Here is a 17,152-nt window from a genome sequence, read left to right as displayed (position 1 = left end):
GCTAATTTTGCATAGAAATCGCTGGCGTGAAAGCGGGTCATCTTACATGGCATGACTGTATGATAACCAATGCTCATGTGAACATTTTTGTTTTCTTTTTCTTTTCTTCTCTTTACATTTTTTTTTGTGGGATTGAGACCGGTTGGGGTTGCCGGCCACATGCGAGGGCCAAAACGTCCTTGTCTAATGCACTCGCAGACCAAAGTGAGGGCACTGCGGCCCTCGCCTATGGCCGGCGAGGGTTGGCCAACGACCTTTGCTAGCTTCAAGAAATTCAAAAAAAGTAAAGAGAGGAAAAGAGAAGAAAAAAATAAAAAATATTAAATTATGGATTAATACCACGAAAAACTTCAAACCGGTATACCCGTGGTAAATTTATTACAAATTAATTTTTTGACTGTAAAAAAGGCCAAATTGGTGCACTTGTGATAAATATATTCCAAATTACCCCAAAAAATCATAAACCGGTACATTTGTGACAAATTCGCACTCCGTTAGTTTCCGTTAAGTTGAGTTAATATCACAAAAAACTCTAAACCGGTACACTTGTGATAAAAGGAGGATAAAAACTCCAAATTATACATCCGTCAATTGCCACGTGTCATTTAACTTAGCAATTTGACTGTAAAATTTAACAAAAATGAACGAATGGTAAATTTGTCATTGATGTACTAGCTTGGGATTTTTATGGTAAAAAAATTAATCCGTGGTAAATTTGTTACATGTGTACCCATTTGAAATTTTTTGCGTTATTAATCCTAATTATTATAAAAAAATGTCCACGCCAGTGTCGGCCGATGTCCACGTTAGCGATTTCTATCAAAATTGGTCAAGCGAACTCAATTGGCAAAACATAAACAGGTTTATGACTAAATCGACATAATTGAAAGATTTAGAACTAAATTGATATAATGTAGTAAAAATAAGTTTTTTTGGTAATTTTTCTCATTTACAATAAGTTTATGACCTTTTTTGGTAATTTTCCTCAATCATTTTACTTTTGTCAATTTAGTCCTACACCTTTTGTAATATTTTCCGGTTCGGTTTATCCGGCCAAATTTGGTCGAGAATGGTTGACAAAGACACCGATCGTTCTCGAGTGTGTAAATTTGGGCTTCAAATAACCATGACGCATGACGAAGAACTTGATAATTCGGCTCGGCCTGATTAACAGGCATGTTCAATTTGCATGTCTTACATACTTGTCATGCTCGATGGGATGTTGCGCAATGCACCTCTTTGGATATTTTGCGGTTCTTAATTGAAGACAATGAGAAAAAATTCTAATTTTAGTCCATACTTTCCATTGTTTCCACTTTTAAAGCTTCAAAAATAAATTCAACTATTTAATAACTTAAATTTTATACAATACCCCACCGTAACCAATCGAGTTTTGAAACTTTTTTTTTCTTTTTCTGGAGATAGACGCACCATCCTTTGGGTATACGAAGATGCCTTATATACCAACATATCACCAATCGAGTTATGGGCCAGCTAGAATATATTAACTGTAGATGTAAAAATCGAGTCGCATCGAGCGGAAAAATTATGCTCGGTCAAAGTTTGCCAAATTTGATGAATTGAAAAATGTTGGGCCACGAGCTTTTTGTAGGTGCAAAAATCGAGTAATTGGTATGTTGGAAAGATTAGTTCACCGGAAATAGAAGGACAAAAACTCGAATTTCTTCAAAATTTTATTGTAGACGGACACTTCTATTTTTAACTTAATTCGATAATTTGAGAAGGGACAAAAGGAAAATATGAAACCCTAAATGGCTCTATATGGGTTTTGTGGATTTGCATTTTTTTTTTCTCAACCGTAACCAATCTCCATTTCATATATCCAAGTCATTATATCTCCACGTACCTCTCTTTTCTCGGTGTTTCCAAAAGAGAATCCTCTCCAACAGGCCCCTTCAGCCCCCCGCTGGACCCAGCTCGCTCTCTATTTTGGTGAAATGGAGTCTTCTCCGCCTCCACCGCCACTCCAATCAAGGCAGAGGGTGTGCTGATAGCGTCTTTTCTCCAAAATCACTCAGCAGCTTAAATGATTGTACATTGAGAAGATACCAATAAATATGACATGTGAACAGTCTATGTTCACGTATGAACCTCTCTTCTCAGCATCGATGCAACAAGATTTAGACTCTTCTTACACTTTGGGTGAGAGCCTGGTATAGAGGACCGGTGAGGACGATAGTCGCTTTTGCGGACACTCCTGGGGAAAGATAAGAGAGTATTGGCGAGAGGATTTTAAGGGAGCATGTATGGGAACGCGAATAGATTTGGGGTAGGAGGAAGAGGCGGGCGAGCTTCGAGAGAGAGAGCTGGATTGCAAAAAGGGCCGGCACGGCACTGGCGATCAATGCTGACATGGGGGAGCACATGTTCGATGAAGACGTAGCTAGCGATGGGCAATTGAAGAAAAGCCAGTGGAAGGACAATCGAGGTTCTCGCCACCTCAATGGGGCACCCATATGTCGTCGTGTGGCTACCAATGTTGCCGGACACTAATTGGCGTCTAACAAAGACATTCAGGACACCCAAGAATCGAGAGTCGTGCTTGACTGTACTATGCTTGCTTTTCAACACGAAATCAAAACTTTGTTGTATCTGTCAAAGGGCTCTCATCAATGAAATCGTCTCGTACTTTATATTTTCGTACTATACACGTTGAATCTCAATAACTTTCATTTCTTCGATTTGGACAATAATCTATCATTTATCTTCCTAGGAATGGAAAAAAAAAAAAAATGGACCTAATACAAGCTGCTCGATATCCATCTGTGAAAATGCAAAACCCAAAACATGGCGAGCGATGGTTTCTATTGCGTTGGCAGCTCCCGTGGCCATTGGAGGCCTTGAATTTTTCGACATTTCATTGACTCGATTTTTGCACCTAAAAAAAAGCTCTTGAGCCAATTATTTCAAAAACATGATCCGATTTTCAACAATAGTGTTAGGATCACGAACTTTCAAGAATTAGACCGAACGAACAACCACGATATTTAATTGGTTGGAAATCAGGTCGCAATAATTTAGATGATTAGAAAATTCTATGACTCAGTGATGCATTCCAAATGTGATTGGGAAAGATCTTAAATAATGACATATTTTATTTAACCAAATTTGGCCGAACCTTGAACGCGTGACACGCAATTATTAAACATGGGGCCCAGATGTAAGTCTTAGCAAAGCGAAACACAATCAACGGAGAAGTTCACCGCAGGCTCGTGTGCGTGCGGGCATAATTACATATCATTTGTCGTCACTCAATTAATTTTACTGTTTGAGCTCTGATTTAATTGTGAGATTAGGCTTGAGATTGCGCCTTGAGATGCACAGGATGTCATCATGTTGTACGCGATGAGACGGCATGCCACGGATGTAAAGATATACCTTGATTATTTATCTGAGATATAGTGATTTAATAAGTTCTTCTATACTGACGGATCTCAATATCGAATGGAGTTACCGAGTATTGATAATTTTTTGGTTGATTACCTAGAATTTAATAAAATCTGACTGGATTTGTAGTTTTAATCTCTCTCTCTCTCTCTCTCAGACAGAAGAACCTTACGATATTGGGCTCCGTCTGTTTTGTAAGAAGATAGTCTTTGAGAGAAAAGCTTTGATTGTTTGTAAAACGCTCGAACTGTAGACTCTGAAAAATGATTTATTCTGACTGAGCAACAAATGCTTGTCAAAATGCTCACATGGTTCATCGATCCATTGCCAATGCCGCATTCATTTTTTGAAACAAGAACGTCTTGCTTTTTTTTTTCTTTTTAATTGAGAAAGGAAAACCCGCCTCGTCGCCGGAACTCCCATCTCGCCCGGCGACGCATTTCGCAACATAAATTAGCATGCAGAAGCTTGAAAGCAAAATGTTTACAATAGGTACCAACACTTTGGGACATCTCTTAAAGAGCTAAATGTTTACATCTTTTTTCCCCTGTTATGTCAATTTTGGTTCTCTACAGCAATCTTATTTGGGTCATGTCCCGACTTTGCTAGCCCGAAATGGTCACCGGCAAAGAAGCAAAACATCCAAATGAATAGGAATGAGATCTCTCGCAGCCCTCCGGAAGCGGTTCCAATGCGTAGGAGAAGGGGGTTTAGAGGTATCGTTGAGCGAGCACAACGGTCCTCGTTCGGCACCGATTCTCCCAAGCCCTTATCTCACGACATTGGGAATTTTAATTGATTCGATCTATCTATGAGAATTCAGCGATTCTAGTTATATGGCCCCAAACGCAACGGTTCTAGTCATTACATATTAATTTCCCATCTTCAATGAGAAGCTTCAGCAACATTCATGTGGGTACATAATACATTCAGATCTACGCAAGCATATAGGACTATTTACCCAAACACTCATTTTTTTTTTACTGGGGTACGGGTTTGACCCAAATGCATTCCTCCGTGCTTGTAAATCAGCATCATCACAACAAACAGCCTTCTCTAAGTCTATATTTTATATATTCGACAGCACCTTATCATCAGTCCAAAGTAGCAAAACATTGGGGGCACTCGGTTTCGCAAAAAATGAAGGATCTGGAAGATATTTTCCTAAAACGGCCGCTTGTATTACTTACAAAAATAAATGAACGAATAAAAAAAAATGTCATCGTCAACAAAATATATAGACAAATAGTTGTCAATTGTGAAAATATTTTTCATTAACTAATTATTTCAAATGATACAAACGATCATTTTTTTTTTGAAATGTCTTTCAAATCCTTCATTTTCTTCCAAACGAACGCGCCCATAAAAGACGATATTTAATTCTTCACAAACCCAAGGAAAATGACATCTTTAAGCGAATTTACCCCACCCCCATATCTTTTTGCAGATAAAGTTCGGTTCAGCCTCGTAGTGCACCTGTCTTCATCTGCATTTATATGGAATAGTTCGATGCGAGAAATCTAATTCCAAGTGGGGATGGATTGCAATTGATACTGAGCATAAAGCAATGGCCCAAGTTGGCATACGCACCATTTTTCACCACAGCCACAACTTTGTCCAACGCAGCTGCCGGCGAGAGTGAGCTCCGCGAAACCGCCCCCCCGCATCGCCGAGCCGCCAGGTCTCAGTCCACCGTGCTCTATGCTTGAAAGAAACTCATGAAATGAAAATTCCATACGTCGAAAAGCGATTTAACGGACATGGATGCGAAAAAGATAACATGTTCTTATCTGCACCTCTCTTTTTCTCTTTTCAATTTCCGTACACGCGACTTTGATAACACATTCAAAGTCAAATTTCAATAGAGAAATTGACTGATTGCCGAACTCGTTTCTCTTCGGCTTCGGTGTGTATCCTAGAGGTATATTTGTTCTAAACCTGGCAGCAACAATAGTGGGCAAATAGTACTTTAAAAAGATATTTAACTACTACTCCATATCATCACTAGTAATCAAATTTCCCCAGCAAGATATCTCTTCTCTATTATTCCGTAAAATTATGACGAGAAGCATTTGAAACATCAAATTGGTCGAACAAATACTCCGCTAACAGTAGGTGACATGAAACAAAAAATCTGAAAACATTTTTAAATTGTAAAAGAAGGCTTTTTTTTTTTTTTTTTCAGAAAGAAGGTTGGAACATACGAAAACCTACAATGAAGCTGAAAATACTACACACCTAACCGATGGCTCAAAGCCTAAAACGACTACAAATGAAAAACCTATTTGGCCACGTCATAACTTGCATGAGCTCTCCGAATGGGAAGGAAAATTTAACCAAATTCCCGTGCTGTTGCGCAGATTTTGTTTTTTTTTCCTTCCTATGTACGCCTATTGGATCCATGTCTATCCGAGCACTTCAGAAAGTCTCGATGAGGCAACATCAATAGCTATCTTACCTTACCTTATATTGACCGCTTACTAACTTAAGCATCGCATTTGTCATTAAGTATCCGCGGAGCTTTTGGTGAACCGTCAAGATGTCGCGATCCTAATATTGTACTCTCTTATGAGTGATGGATTGCATCCGGAAAGATGTCCAAATGTGTGTGTGTTTTTTTTTCTTTTGGCTAACAAGAAAATCGACTCTGTTCCGTGGAGGAAACAAAGAAGGTGGAAAGAAATGATTGATGCGTTACATTATTTTGTGACACGACACTATCGTTTGGACTCTAGCGGCTGCGCCAACATCATATAATGTTGTCCCAGATTGCAAATTTGATATGAATAATACTCGAAAAGAGAAAGGAAAATTCTGAAAAAGAGGAGGAAAGGCCATGAATCTCTAATTTGTTTGGCCAGCCGTCGCGGTCGCATGCAGGCGCCAGGCAGAGTTGATGAATGCAACTTCGATTCTACTTGCCCTTGTGACAACGTGCACGCCATCGCAATTATCAAATTATACACGAACTCCTTACAGGAATTCCTCGAATCGATCGATGATGATGAGAAAAAAAAAATGAAATGATTTTCTTGCAAATGATCACTTATATTGATTATAAAAGTACATGATCAAACATGTTTTCATGTTTCATAAAAATATTTAGCAGATATTATCGTCATCGGTGGTGATAAGAACATTTTTTTAACAATATAATCAATTAATTTTATGATAATATTTTTCAAATCATCTATTTTTCGCAAAAAACAGAGGCTAGGTGATATAATATGTATATATACATTTGCTTGCAATTTGGTAGCTAAATGCTCGATTTACAAATTTTAATAAGAGTTCTTAGCATTTTCGGCGTTCGCTCTTTTATCGATCCTCGAGCTTCGTGATTTTTGGTTAGCAAAGTGTTTCGAAACTGTGTGCCTAAATGACAAGATCCCATGACCAAAAAAAGAAAAGAAAAAAGAATGACAAGATCCATCTTATGTTTCGTTTCTAATATAATTCTCATGATTATTCTTTCTTCGAATCTTATTGTCTCAATGTTCATATCAGTCACGCAACAAATTCCTAGGTGCCTGCTGTAAAATTTAACATAAATTCAGACACGCAACGAGCAAAAAAAAAGGGTAACTTATGTTGACCTATGCACTAAATATTGGACAGTCCAATACGTCGAAGGTTTCCTGGAAACCTCCAATTGAAACGAAAGATCTGCGCCAATGCCTCGATACCACTTTTTATTGACGAATGAAGAATACAATTTCATTTTGAGGTTGGTGAGTGAATTTTGAGGTCGACGCAAGAGCAATAAAAAGTAAAACCATCTCTTACTTGCAAATTCTAGATCTACATGAGAAAACATTCACGTTTCGAAGCCGACGAGAACAGATTTCTTTGCTTATCTTATCCAGGGACAAACGAGGAAAAAGAAACCTCCGAAATAATACTAATTGGTGTACTAATTTTTATGGCAACCGGGTAAAGAAATCATCGTCAGTGACGAGAAAAGTGATAATAATGCAAATGATTCATGAACTTTGGCTTAAGATGCGATGTGGTTTTGGAGTTTTCAATTTGTTTAACGTGATCAATGAACTTTAGCATAATGTGTAATGCCGTCCATGGACTTTTAAATTGTTCAATATGATCCATAAGCTTTTAGTAAATGTTTAAACTAATCCCTAGACTATCTAAAAATAACCAATGATATCCTCCAACTAATTAAAGTTCAAGGATGGTATTGCACATTGGATTAAAGTATATTGATCACATTGAACAAATTGAAAATTCATGGACAACATTGCATATTTAGTCATAGCTTAAGGACCATTTGCACCGTTTTCCCTAAGAACGAAATCATATTGAACGGAGGTGGTCGTGTTAACGAGTGCTTCGACACATTCGTCAATTTTTTGTCGGAACAAAAATTTTCATTTCACTTGAAAAAAGTTCATAGATACATAACTTCCAAGAGACAATGAAAATCAAACAAAGCAAGTAAATCCGAAAGACAAATCAACTTGGGACACCCTCCTACTGGGACTTGCTCAATCCACTCAATCCACAAAGACGAATCTATCATAACATAAAATTACCTATGGCGGCCGATCACCAAGTCTTGCATCAATATCAATGTGAACACAAGCCAAGATTTCCTTCTCCAATAATTATGGCTTTGGCAAAAGGCGGTGCGCGCCTATGTTGGGCATCGCCAGCACTATCATTGTATAGAGATAATAACAATACCAACAAGGTTGAGAAAAGTACAAAAATGCATTGTAAATCCCAGATCTAATTTTACATCGGAATAAAAGAACACTCAAATCTAAAACTAATTAGATCGGGAAAGAAAACAAACAAAAGAAATACCAATTGATCATAAAATTATTTTTAGATAAGCCAATTTCTGAAGCAAAAAAAGAGCCACGCGCATGATTATATAGAGCAAGCACCGAAGTCGGAGCGAGCGAGCGGATCCGAAATAGCACATTTTTCTGAGGGTCTGCATCGAAATTTATAAATCTTTCTGTATTTAATTGTTTAGAAAGTACTTTTAAGTTTTAAAGGATCCCTTGGCAAAATCATTATACGTCGGGGCGCCTTTCACCATGAAATCGACCATGGGGAAGAAGAGCACTGAGGGTGAGAGGGCCCCGCAACCGCAACCGCAACGCTGCACCCGCTTCGCAGAATCTTTGCGCGCTGACGTGTCACATCCTGATGGTGGGACCACGGAAAAGCACAAAGTAACGACCGCACCGACTTATTCCCGTCCTCCCAGTTTCTATCGAGAGCAAGTGAAACAAAATACCGTTTCTTTTTTTTTAAACTTATTTTGTTTAACCTTTTTTTTTTTTTTTTTTTTGTGAAAAATGGGAAAATAGGATTATGAGGAAGGCCATTGAAGAAGATGGACAATCCGACACCATTGCCACTTCGCTCGCCGTCTCTTTCTCTCTCCCTCTCTCGACTTGTAATCGAGCCCTAGAGGTTGGAATCTCAGCTGAAAGCAAGGTAATTTGCTCGCTCTGCGCAGTGAACCAGCCTCCAATTCCTGTCGTTTTCTGAGTTTCCTCTCGTCTGCTCCGGCGAGTTTGCGCTGAGTCGGGGTGATTGTTCAGTCGATCGCGTGTGATTGGCGGTTTGTTCTACTCGTTCCGTTTCGCAATTCGTAGCAGTTGCTGCTGCTGTCGTCGTTGTTATTGTGTTTGTGAGATGAATTTCTTGGGGACGGTGCATGTGTGTAGCTTCCTCGAGTTCTCAACATCGGAATGATCGTCGGTTGTAGTTTAGTGATTTTATAGAGGAGCCACGAGGGAAGCACGAGGTAAGATAAGTTTTTGACAAACTTGAGTGTACTTGTGTGATGCTGCTCGGTTTGAACCGTGGTTGTTTAATTGAAATGTCAGTATGAAGGGGATGTGGCTTCTCACTGGGGGCGGTCAATGTTAATGATAAAAGAGAGAACCAGGAAGCAAATCTGAAGTTCGATTGCGCAAAATTATCTCATGCTCTAATGTCAATGCATGTCTTGCTAGTGCCTCGATCGGTCGAAGATGTCGTATCTCATCTTTTCTCATCAAGTTTTGAAAAATTAGTCGATTTCCATCTTGTGGTTTGGAATTTATTTTAAATAGCTTCTGTGTATATGGACCGACAGAATTGCTTGTGCTGAAAATTTTGTTAGTGGTGAGGTTATCAATTTCGCTTCTTTCTAACATGGCGAAATAACTGTACCTCTACAGGCAAAACCATGGCACTCATATCCAATACCAGTCCCTCATGCAAACTCGGGAATGAGATAATGAGCAGATCGGGTTACAACCTGGTTTTTAATGTCGAGACAGCCAGAACGAAAATAAACTGCCTCAATTTTTCTTCCTCCTCGTGTTTTTCGTCAAAGATTGCACACTCGCTGCATATAGATGATGTGTTGGGGAGCTGCAAGAGGAGACGTCAGGTAATAGTTGCTGCTAGTCCTCCCACAGAAGATGTAGCAGTTGAAACAGACCCACTAACCAAAGAGGATCTCGTAGGATATCTTGCCTCTGGGTGCAAGCCCAAGGAAAAATGGAGGTAGAGTTCCTGTCTCATCACAATGAGTGCTCTTTAAGGTTATGCTATTTATTTCATGTTAAGACGCTGGTAAAAGGTTCTGGTTCCTTGTTGTTATTCTTTTGGCAGATATTGGTAGCTTTGAAAGTTTAATTGTACTGATTTAGGTTTTCTCTTGAGGTGATGCGATCTCCTACGACTGTTTCAACTTCTTTCCTTTCGCTTGTATTATTACTGTGTTCCAGGCAGTAGTTTGATCAGTTATCATCTTAACTCTCCTTATTCTATATTACTCCTTTATCCCCTAACTTTGCTGAGTATGTTTTAACTTGAGACCAGAGTCGTGGTCCAGAATGTGGAAAGATAAACCTGACTTGTGCTTTTCCCTTCAAAGAACTCATCTTCCAATAATCACCTCAAAAGAGAAGCATCTTTCGTCATATTCTGTGCTGTTTTCATTTTGTATTGTTAAGTTGGTTGACTTCTGTGGTGTATTTGCCAATTTACTCTGTCAGTATCTTGTTGCCATGCTCCATTCTTTTCCATGATAGGTGTCAATGGAACTATCTGCATGTACGCAGAGATAACAATAACATGTGAAAATTGAATGGCCGAAAAACTGAAGTCCTACCATGTAGCCTTTGACTCCACTTCTGTTCAGATAGAAACTTTTTATAATTATGGGTCCTGAATGTCAATGTTTTGATTTTTTTTTCTTGCTTCAGGTTCTTCTCGTTAATTGCTTCGAAGATCATAATATTAGCATTTAAGTTTTTTGAAGGATAATTTTTTTTGCTTTATCTAAATTGGCTTGTCATAATCTGTGACTTTTTTGCCTGGGCATGCAACTTAATCATGTTTAACTGCAGAATAGGAACCGAACATGAGAAATTTGGCTTTGAGATTCAAACTTTACGTCCTATGAAGTATGAACAAATTTCGGAGTTGCTTTATGGTATTTCCGAAAGATTTGACTGGGAAAAAGTAATGGAAGGTGACTACATAATAGGGCTAAAACAGGTACTTTTCCTACCTGAACTGAAAATAAAAAGAGTATATGTTGATTGTTCAGTTAAGGTTTACTTTATATGGTCATATCATGTAATTGAATGGTACTGTTTGTGAAAAAATTTGGGCCAGGGAAAGCAAAGTATATCCTTGGAGCCTGGTGGTCAATTTGAGCTTAGTGGCGCACCTCTTGAAACTCTGCATCAAACTTGTGCTGAAGTTAATTCGCACCTTTACCAGGTTAGCAGATATGAGAAGATTGTGTACTGGATTAGCCTATGATAAACTTTTCTTTGACGTAGCACAAGCTTTCAAACCAATATTCTTGAGGAGCCATTTTTTCAGCTCTACAACTTCCTTGTGATGGTTGAGGTCTCTCATGGTCTTAATTTAAGGAGACAGTTTCTGTTCTCATCTTCATCTACCTTCTTATATTTAACTCCCGTCTCGGATGCAGATGTCTGTGTTACTTCATATGAGCATTAAATTCTGGAAAAGGAAATGGCTACATCATGCTGTTCTTTCTTATTTACAGCATCTAGGTGGAGTCAAGTTCTCTTTTTACCATATTTATTGCAGGTAAAAGCTGTTGCAGAAGAGATGGGAATAGGTTTCTTGGGGATCGGCTTTCAGCCTAAATGGGGACTCAAAGATATACCTGTGATGCCAAAGGTATTAATGGGCTTTTAGATGTTTGTATAGCTTAAGAAGGGAAAGGATCTAGCTAAAATAGGCCTCTTCATTAAATTTATGATTTATTTTTATTTTTATAGGATTGTAAATTGATAATTACTTTTTCAGTTCATCATCACCACTAATGGTTCTACAATATTGGGTTGGACATGTGATTCTTTAAATGGTCAATGGTCATTAGTTGGATGCCTTGTTATATCAAAGGATAGAATCACAATGGCATGGCATTTTAAAAAAAAAATATGTTTCAACTTTTTGATTTGCTTGTTTGCTTAGTTTTGTCCATAGGTTGATGATGCGTGTGTGACTTCTTCTCATGGAAACCTTCGGAGCATATGAGATACATGTGTCTCCTTTTCCAGTAAAATATGAAGATAAGCATCTATCGAGCCTTATTATGAGCATCATGAGAGGAATACTAGCAATTTAGAAATGACAATATCTCTCTATAGAAGATTCTTGAAAATTTTACGCAAGAGCCAAGTCTACCACATATGCTGCAATTTACGGTGTGTAGTACAAGGTTGTGTGTGGGTGGGGGCCCTATGACCATTTTCTGCTGGTCATATAACTCAATGGTATTCTTTTGTCTTTTATTGGTTTCGTTTTTGCATTTCCTGCCTTCACTTGAACATCTTGAAATCTTCTTCTTCATCAACATCATTCATTTTAAGTAGCTGGAATCTAGAAGCCAAGGATATTACTTCTCCGTGTGCTGCCATTTCTATAGGAACACTTCTACTAGTTGCATACTGACAAAATATTTGGCTCAGGGAAGATATGAGATTATGAGGAATTACATGCCCAAGGTTGGCTCCCTTGGTCTTGATATGATGTTCAGGACATGCACGGTTCAGGTGAGATAATTTCTGCGTAACTTTTTCCGATCAAAATTTTGAAGTCTGCTCTTTCACTTGTTTAATAGCTTCCAATTTAGTCAAAGTTTAACTTCTGTTTTTCGTAATTTATCCTCTTTAGGTCAATCTGGACTTCAGTTCTGAAGCCGATATGATCAGAAAATTTCGAGCTGGTCTTGCTTTGCAGCCTGTGAGAATTGTTAATACTTGATTCGTGTTCCAGAATTTCTTTAATGTAACATTACTGACCAGCTGCGTAAATAACAGATAGCAACAGCTCTGTTTGCAAATTCACCTTTCACTGAAGGAAAACCAAATGGTTTTCTTAGCATGAGAAGGTCCAAAACAGTCACCGACCATTGTTCATTTCCTCGCTGACTTCTTTAAAAAGTTTCTAAGTTGTTTGTATTCTTTAAACAGTCAAATTTGGACCGATACGGATAATAACCGGGCTGGAATGCTTCCCTTTGTTTTTGATGACTCCTTTGGGTAAGTTTATCTTTCTTTAATTTACCTTGTGGAAAAATCAGGAGAATTATTTTTCTTTTATTGTTGTGGAGGAATATTGTTGTGGAGGAATAAGAACTTCATTCATCCATATACATTTATTGCTTTTTCTTTTAATCCCATCTTTTGATATAAATTATTTGGTTTTGAAATGAAGACCTTGCGATTTATGATGACTGTTGATCTGACCTTATATTACTCAATCAAGAGCTATAGGCAACTTTTATAATCACGTTTTAATAAGTTAACAACCAGTAGTAATTTTTGTCATACTTGGTGCAGGTTTGAGCAGTATGTAGATTATGCTCTTGATGTTCCGATGTATTTTGTCTACCGGAAGAAGAAGTATATAGACTGTTCTGGGATGTCATTCCGGGTTTCAATCTAGCCCTATTAGTCTAGTAACTTGAAGCTTTCTTCATCGAATTCCCCCCTGCCCCCGCCCCCACTGCTCCTTTTTCCTTCTTAGTGTAAACCATAGCCTGCTTCTAGTTCCAACTAGTTTTAATTGGATTACATGATTGCAGGACTTTTTGGTGGGTAAACTCCCTTGTATTCCGGGTGAACTTCCAACTCTGAATGACTGGGAGAACCATTTAACAACAATATTTCCTGAGGTTACAATAAACATTCCAACCGCATGCTTCAATTTTCTCTTCCCTGAATACCAGATAGTGAAGCATCCCTGTTACTTATTTTATTCAGGTCAGGTTGAAGAGATATTTAGAGATGAGAGGCGCTGATGGAGGACCTTGGAGGAGGTTATGTGCCCTGCCAGCTTTTTGGGTAGGTTTACACATTGATTTGATTGCTCTGGCCGTGCATTTGGTGCATAACCAATAATGAACGTCCGATAGGATTAATATGTATTGATCAGCAGTCTGAGATGTCATATTTCGAGCTTCTGGAATCTATCTGTGCCATATAATGTTTATTTCTGTTGTTCTACCAGGTGGGCCTGCTATATGATGAAGTTTCACTGCAGAATGTCCTAGACATGATTGCAGACTGGACCCCAGAAGAAAGGCAGATGTTGAGAAATAAGGTAACATGGTGTCCTGCTTATCCTTGCCATTGGACGAGCGTACTTGGGCACCAGCTTTAGCTTGCTTCATCTATGAATGTCAGACAGGAGTTAAAAGGGAAAATAATCTGGCAACGAGGTGCATGTTCTGATAGTAAAGTGGGGTAGACCTTACTTAAGCATGTTTTGCCAGTGATCTGTCTGAATTTAGGAACTTGCTTCTCTTTTTGTCTTGCCACTGCCTATGCAGAAATTATAGTGGAGTAAACTGCTAGGATTTAGGAGTCAAATCTTTTCTTGCGCTGGCTGCAACTGTGGCATCATTTCTCTTCTGACAGCAGGATGTCAGCCTATCCATTCACCTGTTCTCTTTGTTTGTCATACTAGCCCTGTTTTGGTGGTATTTTTACTTTTAGCACAATATTCACTGTATGGGCCTGCATTGCCTGTCCTCAAATTACATGATGAAATGCAAATAACTTAGTATCCAAGTTTTAACTCCGACTCTTGATTCCCTTCAAATAACTAGGTGTCCCGCCTTTATATCCAAGTTTTCATGATGACTTCCAATCTCCTTCTACGGTGTTCCATAAGTGTGTTTAAATTTGTCTTGATATTCATTTAACAGGTCCCAAAGACTGGTTTAAAAACTCCTTTTCGAGATGGGTACTTGAGGCATCTTGCCGAATATGTTGTGCAGTTGGCAAAGGTATCTTTGTGCACTTCTTGGTGCTCAGTTAGTGCTGTATCATTTGCCACCTGATGCATAATTTGTTCTCTACAGGATGGCTTGGAGAGACGAGGCTTTAAGGAGTCAGGATTCTTGAATGAGGTGAAAGAGGTGGTGAGAACAGGTGACTTTCTTATCCGTCGTATGCTCGTGCCATGTAATGTACTTGGATATTTGCATGCATGTGCTTAGCAAGAAAAAGATTTGCATGCATACACATGCACTCTTGTGTCGGTTAGATTCACCCGATTGGTTCTCCCAAATGTCGACTATGCTTGTGCATCTTTTACCTTTCGGGATACTTAAGCCACCTGTGGACTGGCCGAATACAATGATAAGTTGGCCCCGGACTTATGTCTTGTGTCATTGCATGTGAAGTGACTGTTATTCACCCTTAAGTGCGGGACTCTATACATCCATTTCTGTAACAATTGTTTTCTAGCTGTTATAGATCAAATCTGGCAAAGATCAAATTTGTTTGCTTTCTTCTTTCGCTAAACCATGTGATCAGTCATACATCTCGACTCTAGCTGTCTAATCAAATGGGCTAAAGTTGGTTGGCCCTCAATTGTTGCCGTGGTCCCTTAAGGGTTGACAGGCCTAGACGACCACTGGCTTTGCGACTGACAGTGGAGGATTGTTTAATGCACAGGGGTGACGCCAGCAGAGAAGCTTTTGGAGATGTACAATGGAAAATGGGGTCAATCAGTCAATCCCGTTTTCGAGGAGCTATTGTACTGAAGTTTTAGATAGCTACTGCAGGCGGGGTTTAGGTTGTGCAAAGCTCGTATCTAGTCCTTTGGATTCAACCTTATGCGATTATCTTCTGATTGGCCTTTTATTTGTAGTCTTTAATGTAGCAATTAGCGAAATAAGTTATCATCTAAAAAGTTTCTCATGAGGCTTCTCATGCTGTTTCCATTGATCTTCTTTTCTTTTCAAGATCAATGATTGTATCCCCTAAATGATACTAATCCGGGTGAACAACTGAATTCGAACTTCAGAAATTTTTAGTGAAGCAGCGCTATATGGTCAACCTTCTTATTTCATTGTCTCTCGTGGAGTAATCTCTACAATTCATATCCATAAGCGTATATTAATACTCTTAATGTATTAATCTCATATACACAATTTAATTAATGTGCCTAGCCTTAACTAAAAGGTATCTCAAGAGTTTAGCCATGCAAAGGCTTTTTGTTGATCCCTACCTTTATCATGTTTGTGTGCAAAGACATTGTTGTCAAAGAGTTCCTCATTCAGACAATTTGCACGTATATGCGATGAGCTGTTTAGCCACTTGGTGATGGAGTTGTGTTATGCAGAGCAAAGGGAAAATTGTTCAAAAAATCTTAATTTAATTGTATTTTTGTCAATTCAATTCTAAATCTTTTGATTTTGCCAATTGAGTTTTAAATATTTTTACGTTTTGTTAATTCAGTCCATTCAACCAATTTTGATTGAAAATCGTTGACGTGAGTGGCGGGAGTCCTACATGGCACAACTGACGTTTATGTGGACAATCTTCATTTGTCTTTTGTTCTGTTTTTCCCCCTTTAAATGATTAAAGAGAGGGGGATCAGTTGATCCCGGTTTGGAGGATCTTCTGTACTTAACTCTTTGCACAACGAGAGTTTGAGCTGGGCACCGACCTGTCAAGTCTTTGGATAAAGCGTCTGTGCCTATCTTCTGGTTGGCTTCTATTTGCAGCCTTGAAGCGTAGCAGCCACACATTATAAAGTCAAGGTGTAAAATTTTGTCATAAAAGTTTCTCATGACAACTTCCTTTGGTTTGGTCCTTCAATCATCTTTTGCCTGAAGGACTTCTCATTCCATGTCTGCCATAAGTTTAACCCTTGAAAATGTTGGTGAAGCAGCACACATTCCTCACCTGTCTGTCAGCCATCTATCGGATGAGCAGTGGATGAGTATTGCGCCAGAAAATGTACTCCTCATGGTTTAATGGTTAAGGCAGTGCTTTTAATTCTTGAAAGAAGTCCGACCCCAAAAAAAAAAATCCTTGAAGGAAGAATAGGCACTGGTCTCGATTTCGTCGCTGTAAGCTAAGTTATTTTGTGTCTGAAGAATAGGCACTAGTCTCGATTCCGTCGCTGTAAGCTAAGTTATTTTGTGTCTTTTCATTCATTTGCAGCTACACGGATCATACCCAATTCCAAAAGTTAAAACTTCCTCTAGTTCACTTGATTTTAAGCAAGTTTACAGTTCGAGTTCTGCTTCGATCCGGAATTGAAGATCACGTCTACCGAATTAGTATCTGACTACACCTATAAAGAGTAGTTACGCCTCAAACATAACTCGTAGGTGATTTCGCTCGAAAATATTCCTCCTGCATTCTCATAACTTGGTCATCTCATCGACGCTTGTACATGTAAACACTCACGGATTGCAAAGGTGACA

At 38.7% G+C, this 17,152-nt stretch overlaps 1 protein-coding gene across 2 annotated transcripts; it reads left to right on the top strand.

Annotated features, from left to right (window-relative positions):
* The first annotated feature begins 8,737 nt into the window (after positions 1 to 8,737).
* LOC115756100 (glutamate--cysteine ligase, chloroplastic) lies at positions 8,738 to 15,773 on the top strand. 2 transcript variants are annotated; one of them, XM_030695782.2, is made up of 16 exons: positions 8,738 to 8,877; positions 9,609 to 9,939; positions 10,788 to 10,938; positions 11,059 to 11,166; positions 11,506 to 11,598; positions 12,393 to 12,476; positions 12,598 to 12,666; positions 12,744 to 12,814; positions 12,897 to 12,965; positions 13,266 to 13,359; positions 13,511 to 13,600; positions 13,689 to 13,769; positions 13,936 to 14,028; positions 14,636 to 14,716; positions 14,792 to 14,861; positions 15,390 to 15,773. In XM_030695782.2, the coding sequence occupies exons 2-16, from the start codon at positions 9,617 to 9,619 to the stop codon at positions 15,476 to 15,478; spliced, it is 1,566 nt and encodes a 521-aa protein (XP_030551642.1). In that variant the 5' UTR covers positions 8,738 to 8,877; positions 9,609 to 9,616; the 3' UTR covers positions 15,479 to 15,773. The 2 variants fall into 2 exon arrangements, with proteins under 2 accessions (XP_030551642.1, XP_030551643.1); XM_030695783.2 differs by having other exon boundaries at positions 8,774 to 8,968; positions 9,606 to 9,939.
* The last annotated feature ends 1,379 nt before the right edge of the window (positions 15,774 to 17,152 follow it).

The sequence above is a fragment of the Rhodamnia argentea genome, chromosome 9, assembly GCF_020921035.1.
Source record: "Rhodamnia argentea isolate NSW1041297 chromosome 9, ASM2092103v1, whole genome shotgun sequence".
In the NCBI taxonomy this organism is placed as follows: domain Eukaryota; kingdom Viridiplantae; phylum Streptophyta; class Magnoliopsida; order Myrtales; family Myrtaceae; genus Rhodamnia; species Rhodamnia argentea.
The sequence above is the reverse complement of the archived record's forward strand: the minus strand, read 5'-3'. Positions and strand labels throughout refer to the sequence as shown.

Coding starts and splice junctions, on each gene's coding strand:
- LOC115756100 (XM_030695782.2), top strand. CDS start 9,617: ATGGCACTCATATCCAATACCAGTCCCTCATGCAAACTCGGGAATGAG. Junction 10,939..11,058: donor ACATAATAGGGCTAAAACAG/GTACTTTTCCTA, acceptor AATTTGGGCCAG/GGAAAGCAAAGTATATCCTT. Junction 12,667..12,743: donor CTGGTCTTGCTTTGCAGCCT/GTGAGAATTGTT, acceptor CGTAAATAACAG/ATAGCAACAGCTCTGTTTGC.